Here is an 18,803-nt window from a genome sequence, read left to right on the forward strand (position 1 = left end):
CGGGGCGTCTTCCGTTGGGTCTGGTTGTGTCTGGTCGGGCCACTGAGTGAGTCTGTCCCACTTCACGTATCAGAAGGCCACAGGCCCACCCGAGTCTTCTCTTCTCCGGGCCCAGCATCCCTGGTCTTTTAAGCTTCGAAGTGCCTTCCTTTTGCTCAATGATGTTTTTATTCCATTGAGAAAAAAGCATGTGGGTCAGCAATTGTGCTTCTTTGGCTCCTGCGGCTTGCCGTAGTGAGATCTTTCTCTTCTAGGGGCGAGTACACAGGCCAATTGAATGCCGTGGTTTACAGAGTGGCGTCTGAGCCTTAGAGCTTGCTGTTGAGCATCCTGTGCTCATGGAGACGGTGTCTTCCTATTCGTAGGGAGTGACCAGCGGGGAGAAGGGAGGCAGGGGACATGAGCTGCTATGCATGTGCCAGAAAGCACCTACCAAATGCTGCTGCTGACTGCAGAACATCTGTGTGTGTGTGTGTGTGTGTGTGTGTGTGTGTGTTGGAGAAAGGGGAGGCGTGGAACCTGAGGGAACTGAGAATCCCATTCACTTCACTTTTACTGACCATGCACCATGCACAAGGCATTAAGCGCTATGGAGGGTCATCATTTGTAAAATGATGACCACAATCAAGCTAATGAACACATCCATCCCCTCACATGGTTACAGTATTTTTACGTGGCGAGAGCACTTAGAATGTACTCGCTTAGCAAATTTAACGATGCCATACAGTATTATGAACTATAGTCACCATGATGTACATGAGCTCTCAGAACTTAATCATCTTATGACTGAGACTCTGTGCCTTTGACCAACATCTCTCCATTTCCCCCACGCCCCAGTCTTTTATGTAATATTAAGTCCAAACTGTGCATTCTTATAACTTCTTTTCTTCCCTCCTTCCCTCTCTCCCCCTCCCTCCTTCCCTCCCTTCCTCCTTTCCTCCTCCTGCTTCTCTTCTTCCTCTTCCTCCCCTTTCCCCTTCCCCATCCCTTTCCCTTTTTCCTCCTCCTCCTCCTCCTCCTCCTCCTCCTCCTCCTCCTCCTCCTCCTCCTCCTTCTTCTTCTTCTTCTTCTTCTCTCTCTCTCTCTCTCTCTCTCTCTCTCTCTCTCTCTCTCCCCCCCCCCGTGTTATTGAGGTAGAATTCACATACCGAATGGTGCTTTTAAAACATGACACTTCATCATGCACCTTCAGTATGTTTGTAAAACGGCCATAAACATGTCCGTGTCCCCTTATCTAACGGGAACAAACAGACCCAGGTGGAGTGAGTTGCTCGAAGCCACACCATAAGCTCACTGCAGAGTTAGCACCAGGGCAAGCTGAGCCTCAGTGTCCTTGTCTGTCAAATGTAGGCCCCTCCCTCCTCCGGCTGAGTATACTGGAGCCCCAGGGGGCGAGGAATGTGGAAGTATTTCGGAAAGTGAAGTGGGTAGAAGAAAGCACGAGCTTATGGGGAGGTGTGTCCTTTTGGCTGGCAAGGTCACTCTGTTCTAGTTTTCTATTGAACCTTTGACCTTTTCCTCCTCAGGCTATGTTTTCTACTAATCGTGGGACCGTTGGAGGCTTCTTCCTGGCAGGACGAAGTATGGTGTGGTGGCCGGTAAGTTTTCTCTGAAATACTGTTCGCTTAACTGTGATATTCCCTGTAGGAGGCCGTATTCTCCTTGGGTTGGGGTGTCGGTCATTCCTCCTTCCCGCCTTAGACCCCTGATAATGGGTGTCTGGCTCACCCTCACTCCCTTGCAGTGTCCCGACCCGGAATCCAACCGTGACCTTCTGGTTCATAGGTCAACACTCAACCACTGAGCCACGCCGGCCTGGACGGCTATTTAAATTAAAATTACAATGAGATAAACTTAAACATTTTTTCCTAAATCACACTTGCCATATTTCAAGTGCTTAATAGGTGCGTGTGGATAGAGGCTGATTTCCGTGGTGGGTCCCTCATGGATGGTCTATCCCTGACCACAACGGACAGTGCAGATCTAGAATACCTCCATCGTGGTAGAAAGTTCTATTGACAGAGGCGCTCTACAGGTGTCAGAGCCAAGGCTGGCGTGAAATCCTGGAGGGCTGGAGGTTTGCTGAGTTAGATAGCTAAAGAGAACCTTGAAGTTTACTTTAATTATTTTGAAAACAGCGTACCCCCACCCCATCAAATTCTTCAGTGTCCTCCCTGCAGTAAACCTGCCAAGTGCTCATCCAGTCCCCTTTTTCTCCTCCTGACTCCCTCCCCCCATAATGACAGAATTATTGGGGATAAGATCTTAGCTTCCAATCTCTTGGGGGAAGCCAATGAGGGGGAAGCATGGGGCAGAACCCCCTTAGGAGACGGGCATTTTGGGCTAGGCCTGGGACCACCCCTCACCTTCACCGGCAATGATGACTCTCTTCCCGATAGTGCCCAGATGTGGGTCTGGGCTGAGAGTTGTTTGGTAAGAGGAATGAGCCCCACCCAAGGCAGGCAGGGTTCAAGGGTTCTTGAGGGGTTTCCTGTGAATGGTGTTTTCCTTACTCATGTCTCAGTATCGAGTGATTCTAACCAACGGAGAAACATTGCGTCATTCTTTTTGTGTGCAGAAGTCACTGCTTCCTTGATGAGGCTGAAATTCAACTTTTCTTCTCCCAACGATAATTTGCATCTACGTAAGGGGTCAGGAGGTGGCATTCATGGTTTCTAAACCTGTATCGGAATCACTTGGGTGTGTTTTCTAAAGATGAAGATCCCTGGGCTGCATCCCAGACCTACTCAGGAAAAAACACACCTTACAAGATAGTCCTAGGTATCTGCGCTTTTTTAAAGCATCCTAGATGCTTTTGATGACCAGGCAGGTTTGACAATCACTTGTTTGGGTAGATTCTTCTCTATCTGGTCAGACTTACTGAAAACATCACCATCTGTTAGGGATGCTGGGAAGGGAGATTCTTAAATGGGGAAGCCGTGACCTCTAAGTCTCTCCCAACTCTAGAATTTTCTAGAATATTCTAGAAAGTAGAGCGACATGGGCTTTGAAGTCAGCAAATCTGACCTCCCACATTTACTAGTGGTGCGACTTGGGCAAGTTGCTGAATTTCCCTGAGCTTCCATTTCTACTTCTAGAAAAGAGGAGAATAATGCCCTGGCTGGTGTGGCTCAGTTGGTTGAGCATTGTCCTGTGCACTGAAAAGTTGCCGGTTCAATTCCCAGTCCAGGCACATACCTGGGCTGCGGGTTTGATCCCCAGTGGGTGTGCATGGGGGAGGCAGCCCTCTCACATTGATGTTTCTCTCTCTCCTTCTCTCTTCCTCTCTCTCTCAAAATTAAAAAAAATATTAAAAAAGGTTCTTATCAGGATTAAATGAGACCTTGCATGTACATCATTCAGCACTGTGCTTGGCAAGTGCTCAATAAATGGGATCAGTAGGATATGGAAGAAAGGCCCTCAGTGGGACACTTTGCCCCCTTCATCTGCTTTGCCCCCTACTATGTGCTAGAGGAAGAGTTAGCAACCAGAGGAGCATTGGAAAGAGAATCCTTGGGGAATTTTAGGAAGGAAGGACCTGAGTCGACCTTGGGTTGATACATCCCAGGCCTGGAAGGCTTGGGTCGTCAGCCATGAAAAAAATCAGGAGGAAATAAATCATAGATCCTAAAGTCTGAAAAGAGATTGGACAGAGGATAGGCCAGTTGGGGAGCTTTGGGGACTTTGAAAGGAGCGGTTGTGACCAGCAACAGGTGAAGATCCAGGAGCTCTGGGTAAAGACCTTGTTCCTAAAACACGGATAAGGCCCAGAGAGAGAAATGGCTGGCACCTTGGCCTGGGCAATTGGAGACAATTGGAGAGGAGGAGCAAGACCTCCAGGGCTGGGTTACTGCAGGAGTCAGCTTACACAGGGAGCCAGGCAGGCAGGCCCACAGTAGGCTAAGTCACACATGAAGCTAGCCAAGCCAACCGAGTAACATGAAACCACTTAGCTATACCTGTCATCACTGTGGGCTGGTTTGCGGTCCCGGATTCCCTCGTTGATGGCACCTTTAGCAAACAGCTGCCTGTGAGCTGTGTTGTATCAATTATTTGGAGATGTGAGAGAGGTAAAAGCAGAGTGCGAGCTTGGAAGGGGAAATTCCCTCGTCCTTGGCTAGTGGTGCCAGAAATTACAGGGCCCCAGGGACACAGGCCAATGGAGGACTCTTGTTTTGGAGGAGATTTGGTTATACATACCAGCGGCAGCTCCACGGGAGCGGCGGGTGCAATGGGGTTGAGCCAACCTTGCCACACCCGCCTTCAACACATAAGGAAGCTCTCCAAAGGGAGTGGGGACCTCACAGGAACCAAAGCACTTGGCTTGTCCCAGCTTTGTGACGCCAGGCAAGTCATTAGCCACTCTGAACCTCAGGGGGTCTCCTCTCCAGGGGGAGACAGTCAGATTGAGGATCTCAAAAGAATAAGACAGTGCTGTATCAAGCGTAGGATGAAGATAAACGCAGGCCCTTGCTCAGTGCAATTATTCCTCTCCCAGGAATAAAATTCTAAGACTCCATACCACAGAGGAGGGGACGAGCATGAGGGAAATGGGTGTGGGCAGGCTGGCCAGTCCATCACCAGGGAGGGTCTTGAAAACGGAATGCCCGTGTCTCCCAATAGCCCAGTTTCTTTCCTTCCTTTATTGTTAGACAGTCGTCATAGAGGAGTGTATCAAATGGTCTCGGGTAAGAATGGAAAACTTTCTCTGTAAAGGGCCCGGCTGTAACTATTTTTGGAGGCCGTGTGATTTCTGTCACAACGACTCAACTCTGCTGCTAGCGTGAAAGCAGCCATGTTAATACATAAATGGATAGCAGGGCCATGTTCGAATAAAACTTTATTTACAAAAACAGGTAGAGGGCTAGGTTTGGCCCGTAGACCCTCATTCGTTGACCCCTTGCTCAGTCCTGGGCTCTGGAGTCATGCTCGTTGGGTTCGAATCCAGCCTCTGCCGTTTAACTAGCTGTGTGACCCTGGATGAGCTGCTAAACATCTCTGTGCCTTACATTGGTCATCTCTACAACAGGGATACTAGTGCCTACTTGAAGTTGTGAGGACGCATGCACAGTCTTAGAACAGTGCCTGGCACACAGCAGACTCTCTGGTTTAGCTCTTGTCTTTGGAGGACTGTCACATCACCTATCTGATTGAATCCAGCAAGAATGATGATTAACCCCAAGGGTGGCCCAAGTTCACACACGATTAACGCCAGAGCTAGGGCTCTCTCTGTTCTTCTGGTTATTCAGGCCCCTTTCTCCTTATCCTTTGAGATGGAGATCTATGAGACCAATAGGTATGGTCTAAAGCAGGGGTCCTCAAACTTTTTAAACAGGGGGCCAGTTCACTGTCCCTCAGACCGTTGGAGGGCCGGACTATAGTTTTTAAAAAAACTATGAACACTGCATATATCTTATTTTGAAGTAAAAAAACAAAACAAAACGGGAACAAATACAATATTTGTATTTGCATGTGGCCCGCGGGCCGTAGTTTGAGGACCCCTGGTCTAAAGCTTTGTCTGAGAACCAAGAAATTCTTTCATTTCGGGCTGACCAGAGACCCCGATGGAAGTTTTCGCTGAGGAAAGAGGACAGCTTCTCACGCTTCTGAAACTCTCTTGAGTAACATGCATCTCATTGTAGCTGTAAGTCTCTAGCATCTAATGATCCCATCAAAGTTCAGCCACATAGGATGCTACCAGAGTGGCCACCGGCCGTCCTGGAAGAGCCTAGCAGGCCTGAGACCTCGGTGGGAACTCACAGAGGAGGGAGGAAGAATGGGAATAAGGCAAATGGTCATAGAAGAGGCAGAGAGCTCACCGTGGAGCCAGGCTCAGGAAGGCATAAGGCAGACAAGTACTTGGCCTTCATGAGCCTGGGTGGAGGTGCGTGCCAAGCCCTGGTGGCCCTCTCTTCTGGCTTTGCTTGCTTTCCATTTGCAGGTAGCTGTGTGTGTGTGCTTTCCTTTATCCCAGGGCCTGTGTTTTTTTTCTCTCTCTCTCTAAAAAAATATTTTTATTGATCTCAGAGAGGAAGGGAGAGGGAGAGAGAGAGAGACAGAAACTTCAACGATGAGAGAGAATCATTGATCGGCTGCCTCCCGCACACCCCACACTGGGGATGGAGCCCGCAACCCTGTTAGGAACAGAATGGTCAGAGGCCTGGGGTGAAAAGGAGTTTGGGATACTGGAGGAACTGAAAGGGGTCAGTGTGGGGGAGAGACCATGCGTATGGATTAGGGGCCTCAAGTTCTTGATGACTGCAAAGGTGAGCTCATCTGAATTGATAAGAAGGATGGTCTCCAGCCTCCTTGACCTGTAATGCCAACAGAAAGCCTTATCTGCCTTTTGTGAAAATAACCTGTGGGAAAATACCACTATGGCCGTGGTTTCCTGATTTCTTGCCTCTTTGGTTCTTGGAGCAAGGAGAGATGTTGGTGAAGATAATGAGTGAAAGGCACCCATTGTCCATGGGAGGTCAGGGAGGGATGGGAGCTGATGTAGAGTAAACAGAGATTATAATGTGTCTGGAACAGGGCCTGTGTCTAAATATTTACCCGAATCCCAGAAATAAAATAGTCTGAATAGACAAGCCTCACCTTCTCCTCTGTCCCAGTCCAGGAAGTGTGATTCTGTGAGAGATGGCGGACATGGCAGACATGCAGGCAGGCATGTGCTGCTCCTGAGTTTACAGTGAGAGCGTTAGAGCGTCTGACTCTACTGTGCCCTTCGTGGAAGTCCGGAGGAGGATGCCTGGGGAAGGGTGAACGTCGACATGGTCCTTTGGCCTCCCCTTCTGTCCCTTGGCTGTCGGTCACGTTGGGCTGAAGACCTTGTGGAAATCATGCCATTGCTCTCGTCCCCAGCTTCCTCACCTGTAAAATTAAGACGAGAATAATACCTACCTCCAGGCTGTTGTGTGATTGAAATAAGGTAAAGTGAAGGAAGTGCCTGGCCCCACACTCGGCTTACAGGAGGCTCTGTTAGAGTTAGCCACCCTCTTCCCCTTTCTTAAAAGGGAAGGCAGAAGCTGGGAACAGAAACCATCTCTAGAGCTCTGGCCATTCTGGCTATTACATGGTCCACGAACAAAGAAAGCAGTTCCCTGAAATCAGCGGAGTGCATTTGCCATTAGAACTGTGAAGATCTTGCTCCCTCCAAGAGAAAATGACCATTCTGACCCCTTCAGGAAAATCCAGGGCGCTCCATGAAAACAGGGGCTGTGTCAAAGCATCATGAATAATATTTCTTCAGCATCACATACATATGTGGGGCAAAATTTCTTAAAAGTTTCTCATTTTATCAGTTCATTTCAGCCTGTGAATATCCGTTTGAAGTCGGTTAAGAAGGATTCTCATCCTGGGTTTTCAGTGGAGGAAACTGAGGCACGAGGCAGTAGGGTGATTGGTTCACGGTCACATGATTTGCTCTGGTAGAATCAAGATGAGAACCATGTCAGAAGGGAGCAAGAGGGGGTCCACACCATTACTTGTGCTTTCAAGTGTGATACAGGGCGCTCTTATCAAATCCATTGGCAGCCTCTGATGCTAAGAAGACACACACAGATGTTGTTCATTGACAGAGGCAATTATTGTTATTTTTTACTTTGAATAATTTTTTATTTTTCAGTTACAGTTGACATAAAATATTACATTAGTTTCAGGTGTACAATCCAGTGATTAGACATTATTCAACTTACTAAGTGGTCATCCGATAAATCATGCACCATTTGATATCATACATAGTTATTACAATATTATTGACTATATTCCTTATGCTGTACTCTACATCCCCATGACTATCCTGTAACTATCTGTACTTCTTAATACCGTCACCTTTTCCACCCATTCCCCCAACTTCCTGCCCATCTGGCAATTGTCAAAATGTTCTCTGTATCTATGAGTCTGCTTCTGTTCTGTTTGTTCATTTATTTTGTTTTTTAGATTCAGTTGTTGATAGAAATGTATTTATTGCCATTTTATTATTAATATTTGTAATCTTTTTCTTCTTCAAGAAGACCCTTCAACGTTTCATGTATTACTGGTTTGGTTGAACTTTTTCTTGTGTGGGAAAAGTCTTTATATGTCTTTCAATTCTAAATGAAGCTTTGCTGGGTAGAGTAATCATGGTTGTAGGTCCTTGCTTTTCATCACTTTGAATATTTCAGTTAATGTATTCATTTCTGACTGCTTCTTTTTAATGTTTTCTAGTTCTGTCTTTTTAATCTTTACCAGAGGACATGTTTTTATTCATTTTAGAGAGAGAGGGATGGAGAGAGAGAGAGAAACATTGATGTGAGAGTGAATATCAATTGGTTGCCTCCTGCACATGCCCGGACTAGGGATTGAACGCACAACCTGGGTATGTGCCCTGACTGGGAATCAAACTTGTGACCTTCTGGTGTACAGGCCATGCTCCAACCAATTGAGTCACACTGGCCAGGGCTTTCTAGTTCTGTTTTTCTGTTTCCTATCTTTTTGTTGAACTTCCCACTAAGTTCATCTACTCTTCTCCTAAATTCATTGAGTATCGTTATAACCAGTGTTTCGAACTCTGCCATCTAGTAGATTGCTTGTCTCCATTGTGTTGAGTTCTTTTTCTGGAGTTTTATTCTGTTCTTTCATTTGGGACACGTTTCTTGGTCTCCTCATTCTGGCAGCCTCCCTGTATTTGTTTCTATGTATTAGGTAGAGCTGCTATGTCTCCTGGCCTTGCGAGAGTGGCCTTATGTAGTAGGTGTCCTGTAGGGTCCAGTGGAACAACTGCTCTGTTCCTTGAGCTGGGCAATCCAGGTGATCCCCCCCACCCCCCTGCCGTGTGAGCTGGGTACACCCTCCTGTTATAGTTAAGGCTTGATTGCTGTTGGTACATCAATGGGATTTACTCCCAAGGCTGAGTGACTACAAGGACTGGCTGCACGCACCATGGAGGATCACCATGGAGCAGGACTTACTTCAGCGGGGCTTTGGTGCCTGCTGAGTCTGCCTCTTGAGTGTGTCGCTTGTAGAGGTGGTTGGGTGGTGCTTCATTGTGGACTGAAGCTGTCCACACGGTGTGCTGGCCCTGGGGCCTCCTGGGAATTTCAGGCCAAGGTCAGCCAACGTGAGGTAGGCAATTCTTGACTCCTGGGCTAGTGGTTGAGTGTACACATGCTGTTACTTTCCTGAGGGTATGGAAGTAAAAATAAAATTAATGTGTAAACTTGAATTACTTTCTCCCTCTGGGCTATTGCTTTGTTTTCACTTGAAAATGAAAGGTTGACCTTAATCATTTCCAAGATAATTCTAACATAAGATGCCTGGGCTAAGATGTCTATTTTCTGTTTCCTGTCACACAAAACACAATTTTAGTTAGCATTCAATGACGTTTTCATGTCTTTTTCTATAAGCCTCTCCCCCTGCAAAGAAACAGGTAACTCCCCTGCATGGTTTATTCCCAGGTCTCAGGCTGTGTGAGTGACTCTGACACAGCTCTGGCATTGTTGCCCTTTCTTGTTAAAGGTTTTAATAAATTGTGTCCTGATAGGAAACGGAGGCAGTAAAATGTGATTGTGAATTCCCTAAAGTCAAAGGCAAATGCAGTCTTTTCGCCTTTTGCGATGTGACATCATGTTATCCGCCGGTTACCACGCTATCAAACAACCCTGTTGGGTTTGGTGAGACTCGGCTCATCTTGCACAGCGACGGCAAAACCACCTGAATGCTTGCAATGCCTGAGCCCCACGGGGGATGAGAAAGGCTGGCAGAGAAGTTAGTCAGAAGCAAGGTCAAGCTGGGCAAATTTTAGATCCAATCTGCAATCCTGTGTTCAGAAGGAATGTGGGAGGAGATTACAGAGAAGAACACGCCACTGGGTGACTCCCTGGCTGGGGCATGATTCCCGGATGGGCACGAACGTGGGCTCGGAGTGGGCTCGGAGAGTGTTTTGGGAAATCAGGGTGATGAAAGCATTGGTAATGAGCTCCCGTCAGAGGGAGGGCAGTGTGCAGACCTGGCGTGGGAGAGCACATGATAAAGCCATGGTGTCTATCTGTATTAGCTTGCATGAGCTGCCATAACAAAACATCACAGACTGGGTGGCCTAAACAACAGAAATGTATTTTTTTTTCACAATTTGGAGGTTATTAATCCATGATCGAGGTGTTGTTAGGGTGGGTTTCTGGTGACACGTCTCTTTCTGGCTTGTAGATGCCTGCCTTCTCTCTTGGGACTCACCTGGCCTCTTTTCTGGGTGCGCATCGACCTGTCCTATGAGATTAGAGACCCACCCTTATGACCCACTTTAACCTTAACTGCCCTCCTAAAGGCCCTATATCCAAATAGAGTCACATTGGGGATTAGGGCTTCAGCATATCCATCTTGGGGGAGCATAATTCAGACCAAAATAGTGTTCATTGCAGTTCTTGTAAATGGCCTTTGAAGGTGAAGTGATTGTCCCCTTGGAGGGGAGGACGGAACTGATGGAGGGCCAGCTGAGTGTCAGTCATGACTGATTCATGACTTTATTTGGCTCCTGTACAACCCTGTCATGAGAGAAGATTGAAGCTCATAGTTGTTAGGATCACCCAGGTAGTAAGAGGTCAAGAAAGCATTCAAACTCCAATTTATAAGCTCATGCTACCATGTCAGGGAGGGGACTTCCACGGAAACCTTGCTGAATTCCTAGGGACTATGTCTTTAAACTTGGAGTTGCCAAGAAGCCTGCTTGGCAGGTCCATTTGGGGGTCTGGGGAGGGTCTCCGAATAGGGAAGAGACGTGATCAGAGTTGTGCTTTGGGGAGGTAACTGGCCATGTGTGGGCGTGTGGGTGTGGGTGACTGGTGATCATCTAGAACCTGTTGCCATGACACTCTGGAGAGATAATGACAGCCAGCAAGGGCGATATAGAAAGTGCTAGATTCCCATGACCTTGTGAGGTCAGAGTCAGGCTTTGGTAAATGATTGAGTGCAGGCCATGGGCCAAGGGAGGGAGTCCAGGAAGAGGCCAAGGAGAGCAACTGGGAGGACAACAGCACCCCTGATGGAAATGAAATGAGTTTGGGGGTACCCAATTCATCGGGTACCCCCAAAGCTCTCCCGGCCCCCATTCCATCAGGTGGTGAGGAGGTACCTCAAGGAAGCCTGTAACTGCTTAGAGTCCAGTGCACCCCTTTGGGGGATGTTGGAGAGGATTCTTGAACTTAAGGTTAATCTATGCAGTTAATCATTACTGGTAATTATGCACTTAATAGTACATTAGGCTTAATAATTCATCAAGTGATAAATGAAGAGATAATGGGGCAGGACGGGCAGGCTGCAGGCCTGAGGGAACTTTGATTAAAGTGGACTGTTATCCCCATGAAGCTTTGAGGAGAAAAAGGTGGATCTCTAAATAGCCTGTTTTCCTCCCAGTCTCTCCTTCTTCTCTTCTTCCTCCTCCTCCTCCTTTTTCTCCCTTCCCTCCTCCTCTTCCCCCTCCTCCTCTCCCTGTTTCTTCTTTTTCTCTGAACATACAAAACATTTTAATGTTTGTGTTACAAGGAGGACAAGATGCAGTCTGGGCCAATAGAACTTTCACACCCTGAGAATTCCACTTACAGGCAGAGGCAATAGTAATTTATTTCTTGTGCAAATTTTTAGCCCGGTCCCTATCCTTTTTTTTTTTTTTAAATATATTTTATTGATTTTTTACAGAGAGGAAGGGAGAGAGATAGAGAGTCAGAAACATCGATGAGAGAGAAACATCGATCAGCTGCCTCCTGCACATCTCCTACTGGGGATGTGCCCACAACCCAGGTACATGCCCTTGACCGGAATCGAACCTGGGACCCTTCAGTCCGCAGGCCGACGCTCTATCCACTGAGCCATACCGGTTTCGGCTGGTCCTATTCTTTTAGCAAAGGCAAGCGTGCCTACGTTGTACAACACACTGTAAAGTACAGATAACCAAAGATTAAAAGTCTTCAGTGGCACTAACCAAAGTTCACAGTTTCCCCTTCTTAATGGTGTCCGCCCAGTTACTCAAGTCCCGAATCTAGGAGTGACCCTAAATGACTCTTTCCATCACTTCCCACAGCTGACCCATCAACAAGGCCCCTCAGCTTTGTTTCTAAAGCAGACCCTAATCTCTGCGATTGTCTTCGTCTCTCCTGCTGCCACTCTCTCACCCAGAGGCAACAATAGCCTACTGCATGGTTTCTCTTTTCTCCCTTGTCCCCGACACTACACTTTCCACAGGCTTGAGAGCAATCTTTCAAAAGAAAATTAGCCCTACTTGGTTTGGGTCCGTGGATAGAGGGTTGGCCTGCAGATTGAAGGGTCCCAGGTTCGATTCCGGTCAAGGGCACGTGCCCGGGTTGCGGGCTCGATCTCTAGGAGGGGGCGTGCAGGAGGCAGCCGACCAATGATTCTCTCTCATCATTGATGTTTCTATCTCTCTCTCCCTCTCCCTTCCTCTCTGAAATCAATAAAAATATATTTTAAAAAATAAATAAAAAGCAAATTAGATCCTGTCCCTACCCTGCTTGAAACCCATCACACTTGGAATAAAATCTACACTTGCTATCCTGGCTTGCTAAGACCTATGGGATGTATCCCCACCTAGCTTTCCAGCCTCATCTCACACCACCCTGCTCCTTGCCCACCACACTCCAGCCACTCTGAACTTGGTCCTGCTTCTCCACCATGATGACCTTCCCGCTCAGGGGTCTTTGCTTTCCCTCTGACCTCTGAGTGGCTGACTTCCAGGGGAGGCGTGGTGGGCTGTAGGCTTCCCAGGTCTTCTTCACTATTGTGCAATGGGCTCACAAAGGACTCACAGACGATCTGATTTGGGGATACAGCCTACCAGCCCTTCCTCCAATCCTTTCCTTTTCCTCTTCACTCTTATTACCCAGGTCCCCACAGTCACCTCCAGCACAGTCAAGTTCCTGGCCCGTCTCTGCTCTTTCCTGTCCTCCTCTTGGCTGGCACGTCTCTTCTCTCCTTGGCTCGCCCCTGAGTGTCCCGATGGGGCATGGCGTCCTCACCCTCCTTTACCGTTGTGTTTCCAGATTGGAGCTTCTCTCTTCGCCAGTAACATCGGAAGTGGCCACTTTGTGGGGCTGGCCGGGACAGGAGCAGCTGCAGGCATTGCCACCGGGGGCTTTGAATGGAATGTGAGTAACATCAGAGACTATGTCCTGGCGCCGGAAGGAGCTCTAGCAGTCAGTCAGCCGGTTGAACCTATGCTCAGAGGTAGATGCTGTAGGTGTTAGGGAGCCTCTCCCCGCCACCCTGCGGTGCAGATGAAGGAGCAGCCCTTCAGGGCCCAGGGTCCTCCCCACCTTCCACCAGAGTAGCATGAGAAAACCACTGATATGAAGGCTACAGTGGTTCTTTCTTCTCTTAAAAAGCCAAGCACTCCTCTACCCTTTCAGTCATATTGGAGGTTTGGAAATGCTTATCACCAGATCCCCATTATTGTTATTATTATTATTATTTATTTTTTAAAAGGTCTCTAAATGGTATTTTTCTCCCTGTGAACCAGGGAAGAGGAAAAAGGAGTTGTGATGTCACTGGGTAGTCACCAGGGGTCCCCTTCACTGTTGCTCAACTACCATTCCCTTGGGCCAGTCAGGCAGCAAAGACCCCACCAGCTCCGATGGCCACACAGGGAGTTGTCCTCAGAGCCCAAAGAGAAACCGCTGGGGGATTGCTCTGCAGTGGCTGGGGGCCCCCAGGCGGCGTGATCTGACTCCATTTCTTTTTTGGTTTTAGGCCCTGATTTTTGTGGTTGTGCTGGGCTGGATATTTGTCCCTATTTACATCAAGGCTGGGGTAAGTATCTACTGCATGCGTGTACACACACACACACAAAACACACATAAACACACATACACATACATAAACACAAACATACATAAACACACAAACACACATAAACACATACATAAACACATACATACACACACACACACACACACACACACACACACGAGCTCAGTCCTCCTAGAAGACTATATAGGATAAATGGCAGAGAAAGCCTGTGCCTCGGTAGGGACACTAATTAGATCCACTGAGCCATGCCGAGTCCCTGTAGGAAGCCTTCCTCAGCAGCCTCACTCTAGGCAGAGCCCTCGGCAGCATCCCGCCCTCTCAGGCTGGGTGTGTATTTACAAGGCACTGCCCTGCCTTTGCGCATGATCTGTGGTATGTGCCTCTGCCCCGGAAGGGAAGCAGCATGAGCAAAGGATCACACTTCCCCTTCATTCACGTCCGCCCGCAGGTTCGTTTGCTGAGCGTGCAACTGGCACTCAGCCATCAAATGCATGCCCCGACTCTCGAAGAAAGCGCTGCCATTTTACCTCAGGCAGCTTTAGTGTCATCTCTTCAGTGAGATATAATGAGCACCTACTACGTGTAAGTCCATTGAAAGCGATATGGAAGAAACACGGGGCGGACGGTGCAACTTCTGCAGGCTGTCCGTGACAGCTGTGTGATCCCAGGAGACAGCAGGCTCAGGGTTGAGGGACCAAGACAGAGTGTGGTTGGCATTTGAGAAAGGAACTTGGAGAAGAGCTGAGCAGGCCCGCAGCCACAACCCTTGGCAAGGCCCTTGGCAAGGCCTGTGTGCAGCACACACCCGGCCGGGCCACCTTGTTTGGTGCATTGAAAAGGTCTCTAAATGGTGTCTTGTTCACAGTAGGTGCTTTGTATAGGAATACCTATCTAACAACCCCCACCTCCTCCAGGGCACAGATCTGCCTCCTTGGTTATGTGTTTATCGGGCACCTTCTATGTCCTGGGATAATACAGTTACCTCTGTAGTAAGGCATGTGGGACTGAAATGAGCAAAGGGCTGGAGGATAGCTGCCCGGCCACTTCACAAATTTCTCTGATCAACAAAGGTTAAGCCTAGATCACACCTCTGACACCATTGTAGCTGCCACTGTTCTGCTTGTTCTGGGCCTTCTGGTCACTCTGGCTGGCCGTGACCTCCCTGACATCCCGTGCAGGTGGTGACGATGCCAGAGTACCTGAGGAAGCGATTTGGAGGCAAACGAATCCAGATATACCTCTCCGTCCTGTCCCTGTTGCTCTACATTTTCACCAAGATCTCGGTGAGTCCACTGCCTCCCTATCATTTAGCCCGTCTCCCTGCCAACCTGGAGCTGCAGGCCCCGATTTCCAGAACTGAGACTCCTCAGGGGTTGGCTGGCCATGGGGGTGTATTTAAGAACTGGACAGCGCTCTGGGCTGACCCACTGGAGCAAGACATATGTTCCTTCTTCACTTCACTTTTCCTTCCTCAAAAGTGTGCAAATCAACTTCTTTGGTTGGCAAAACAAAACAAAGCAAAAGACTCAGGAAACTGCTGAAGTTCAGAGTCTTGGATTTCTTTGAATAGATACCCAGAGTGGAATCCATGGGTCATTAGGAAGTTCTATTTTTCATTTTTGATGAACTTCCATGCTGTGTTCCACAGTGGCTGTACCAATCTGCATTCCCGCCAACACTGCACAAGGGATTCCCTTTTCTTCACAGGTTGTCTTTTTTTTATGCCGTTGAGTTGAAAGAGTTTCTATATATTCTGGATAGTAGACCCCATTCAGATGTACGATTTGCAAATATTTTCTCCTGTTCTGTAGATTGCCTTTTCACTTTCTTGATAGTGTCCTTTGATGCACAATAGTTTTAAATCTTGACGGAGTTCATTGTATCTACTTTTACTTTTGTTGTTCATGCTTAAGTCATCACCGAATTCACTGATTGTGTGACACCAAAAAAATCCATTGACAGAGCCGAGGTCATGCAGATTGACTCCTATGTTAGCTCCTTAGAGTTTTATAGTCTTAGCTCTTCCATTTAGGTCTTTGATCCATTTTGAGTTAATTTTTGTGTATGATGTGAGGTAGGGGTCCAACTTTACTCTTTTGCATGTGGATTTCCAGTTCTACCAGCACCATTTTTTTTTTTGACGAGACTATAATTTCCCCACGGAATGGTCTTGCACATATGTTTTTCACACAACTCATTGAAAACCTGCTCTGGCCCATAGGACTTTGTCTTGGAGTTGGGACTGATGCCCAAGATTACTGCGCCCTCCCTGCCCAGCTTCCTACTTCAAACTGCTACGCCCCTGAATGGTAGCCCTATGCTTTCCCTGCCAAAGTGATGATTCCACCTCCTCTACTTTTTCCTTCCCTCCTTCGGGGTTAGTTTTCAGTTCCAGTCCTATTCCATTAGAGACACTGCCCTGGGAAGTACTGACGGGCGGGGGTAGAAAAACCAGCCTTCCTGAGTGGAGAGGGGCAGCCATGTGAGAGGAGGAAAAGAAACATAAGTGGGGAGGGTGGGGAGGTCACCCTGAACTTGGGGGCAGTTGGTAGGGAACAGTTCCTCGGCTCAGCCTGTGAGCTGTCACCTGTTTAATGAACACGTAGAGCGCGGCACTTGGACTCCCCTTCTCAGAAGCACGACTTCTCCAAGTCCACAGTCCAGGCGGGTGAAAGTCTGTTGACTACAGTTGCTATGGAAAGGGCACTTTTTGCCCTCCCAGCGAGTAGAGGGGTAGTCATATAAAGACACGGAGTAGCCAGCCTCACTCCCTGCCTTCCCGACCAACTCACCTGTTGCTCAGGTTACTGATTAAACCTCCCAGGACATGGGGGCCCCCAGGTAGCTGAGGGGCAGCCTCCCTCGGCTCAGGTCCTGATGGAGCCCATTCCCTAGCAGTCAGCTTTTCCGGAATTCTGCTTTTAAATGGGGCTTTGTGTGGGATGTTCCTGCTCTGGGTGATTTCTGGGGCTCCTTCGTGGAGGCCTTGCCCTGTGTCCTACCTGCTTCACCTGCTTCCCATCCCCAGCATTCCCTTGAAAAGTGCACAGGACGGACGATCGCTGCTCTTTATTGAGGGCCAATCTACTGAATTATGGGTGCCCCCCCAGATTTCCTTAAATACCGTCGTTACTTTTCTTATAAAGTTTTACAAGTCGGGGGAGCAGGAAATTTAAAACACAATATATGTTTTATGGATCTAGGGATATACATATATGTAGAAAAATATAAAATCATAGACCAGAAGAATACATACCAAGTTCAAGACAGTGTCTACCTTTTAAGAAGAAAGGAAATAGGTCAAGAGGGGAACATGGGACTAGATGGCCTATCCCATCCTGTCATCCTCTGCCTCCATGCCATCCAAGACAGAGCAGGACGGTGCGGAGAACACAGACTCTGGGACCAGGGACACCCAAGATTCAATCCTGCCTTTGCCTCACACCAGCTGTGATTTGGGACAAACTTCTCTGAGACTCGGTTTTTCTCTTCCAGGAAATGGAAAATGAAATTAAAAAAATTTTCTGGGGGACAAAATGCTCTCAATAATGGTCACCTCTGGGCCAAGTCATGGGAGTGGGTCCACTTTTACTTTTCAATGTCGAACTTTCTGGGTTGTTTATTTTTAAACCATATACATAAGTTATTTTACTTAAAAAAATTTTTTTTGGATTAAAAAAGACCTTGCCCTCTGCAGAAAATATCCCAGAAAGAAGGACCCTCATCTTTCAAAGTTGGGGGAAGGTCACTGGACTTGGTGACAGGTAGTCTGGATTTTAGCCCGTGAGCAAGTCACTGACTTTGTTTCTCTCATCTGAAAAGCAGAGCTGTTTACCTGTTCCATCACTTTATTTTGGGGATCCAAACAATGCGTGTGTCTAAACGCTCTTGGTAAAGTGTAAAGTCACCCGGATATGAAGGAAAAAATACCCTATGAAGCACGATACCCAATGGGCACCCAGGAGATCCAAAGACTAATGTCAGAGCACCCAGGCTAACGTGGGCGCGGCTGTGGTCCCCCAGGCGCTCCTGGTGGCGTTCAGGGTCTAAGGGCAGAAGGCATTCCTCCCTGAAGCTAGGAGTGACTCATGGGAGGGAGAATTTGTCTTAGGTTTTTTTCCTATTGATGAGGGAGTTTTCCTTAGGATTCGTTATGTGCCCTGTTCGCTGGAAGTAGAGTACGTATTATAAAAACCAGGGTTTCTATTAGCCCAGCACTTCTCATAAGTGTTTATAGATTTTGTTTATAGCTTATCTTAGGAGTTGTGTATTACTTATTTGTGACTAATAACAGCCAGGCAAATATTAATGAGGCTATCACAGTCTCCTATGATGAGTTGTCATAAAGCATGACAAATTAACTACTCTGGAAAATAAACCAATCAAGGGTGTTTTAAATGGCAGCAGTAATCTTGGAATATATACATTTTTGCTCACTATGCTCATTAGCTAATCTACTGAATCATACTTAACAGCATTCCACTGAAATCAGTGAACGGAGCCCTTTAGTGGGAGTAACTATGAGAAGATACGGAGCTATGGGAGGGCCGGGAGGGGCCTTGGGATTACTCATCACAGTTTCAAGTGGCCCAGTGTGGAGAGTCGGTGCCCATTTCACCCTTAGCACGGCTAAGGGGCAGCTGGGGACCCTGCTTCCTCGGCTGCTGCAGAGGGCAGGGTGGACCAGGTCTAGGACCCGGGAAAGAAATATCTTCCTCAATGGCGGGACTTCCCCACTTCCGGCCACTGAGGGTTTATTTATTTATTTTTTAAAATATATTTTTATTGATTTCAGAGAGGAAGAAACTAGGAGAGAGATAGAGAGAAGTATCAACGATGAGAGAGAATCATGGATCGGCTGCCTCCTGCAAGCCCCACCCTGGGGATCTAGCCTGCAACCTGGGCACGTGCCCTGACTGGGAATCGAATCCTGACCTCCTGGTTCATAGGTCGATGCTCAACCTCTGGCATGGAGAGGCACAATGTTTTATCCAGTCAGTCAGGCCTAG

At 47.8% G+C, this 18,803-nt stretch overlaps 1 protein-coding gene across 2 annotated transcripts in view; it reads left to right on the forward strand.

The window, feature by feature from the left end:
• The window catches only part of SLC5A1 (solute carrier family 5 member 1), a 38,025-nt gene that overhangs the window by 4,205 nt on the left and 15,017 nt on the right, over window positions 1–18,803 (forward strand). Inside the window, exons 2-5 of one of the 2 annotated variants that reach the window (XM_006103792.3) lie at window positions 1,527–1,598; window positions 13,029–13,133; window positions 13,735–13,794; window positions 14,973–15,077. In XM_006103792.3, coding sequence (XP_006103854.1) covers window positions 1,527–1,598; window positions 13,029–13,133; window positions 13,735–13,794; window positions 14,973–15,077 — 342 coding nt within the window. Of the gene's footprint in view, window positions 1–1,526; window positions 1,599–13,028; window positions 13,134–13,734; window positions 13,795–14,972; window positions 15,078–18,803 lie in introns of those variants that run through there. The other variant, XM_023745012.1, reaches the window with a different exon arrangement.

This window comes from Myotis lucifugus, unplaced genomic scaffold, assembly GCF_000147115.1.
Source record: "Myotis lucifugus unplaced genomic scaffold, Myoluc2.0 scaffold_509, whole genome shotgun sequence".
Taxonomy (NCBI): Eukaryota; Metazoa; Chordata; class Mammalia; order Chiroptera; family Vespertilionidae; genus Myotis; species Myotis lucifugus.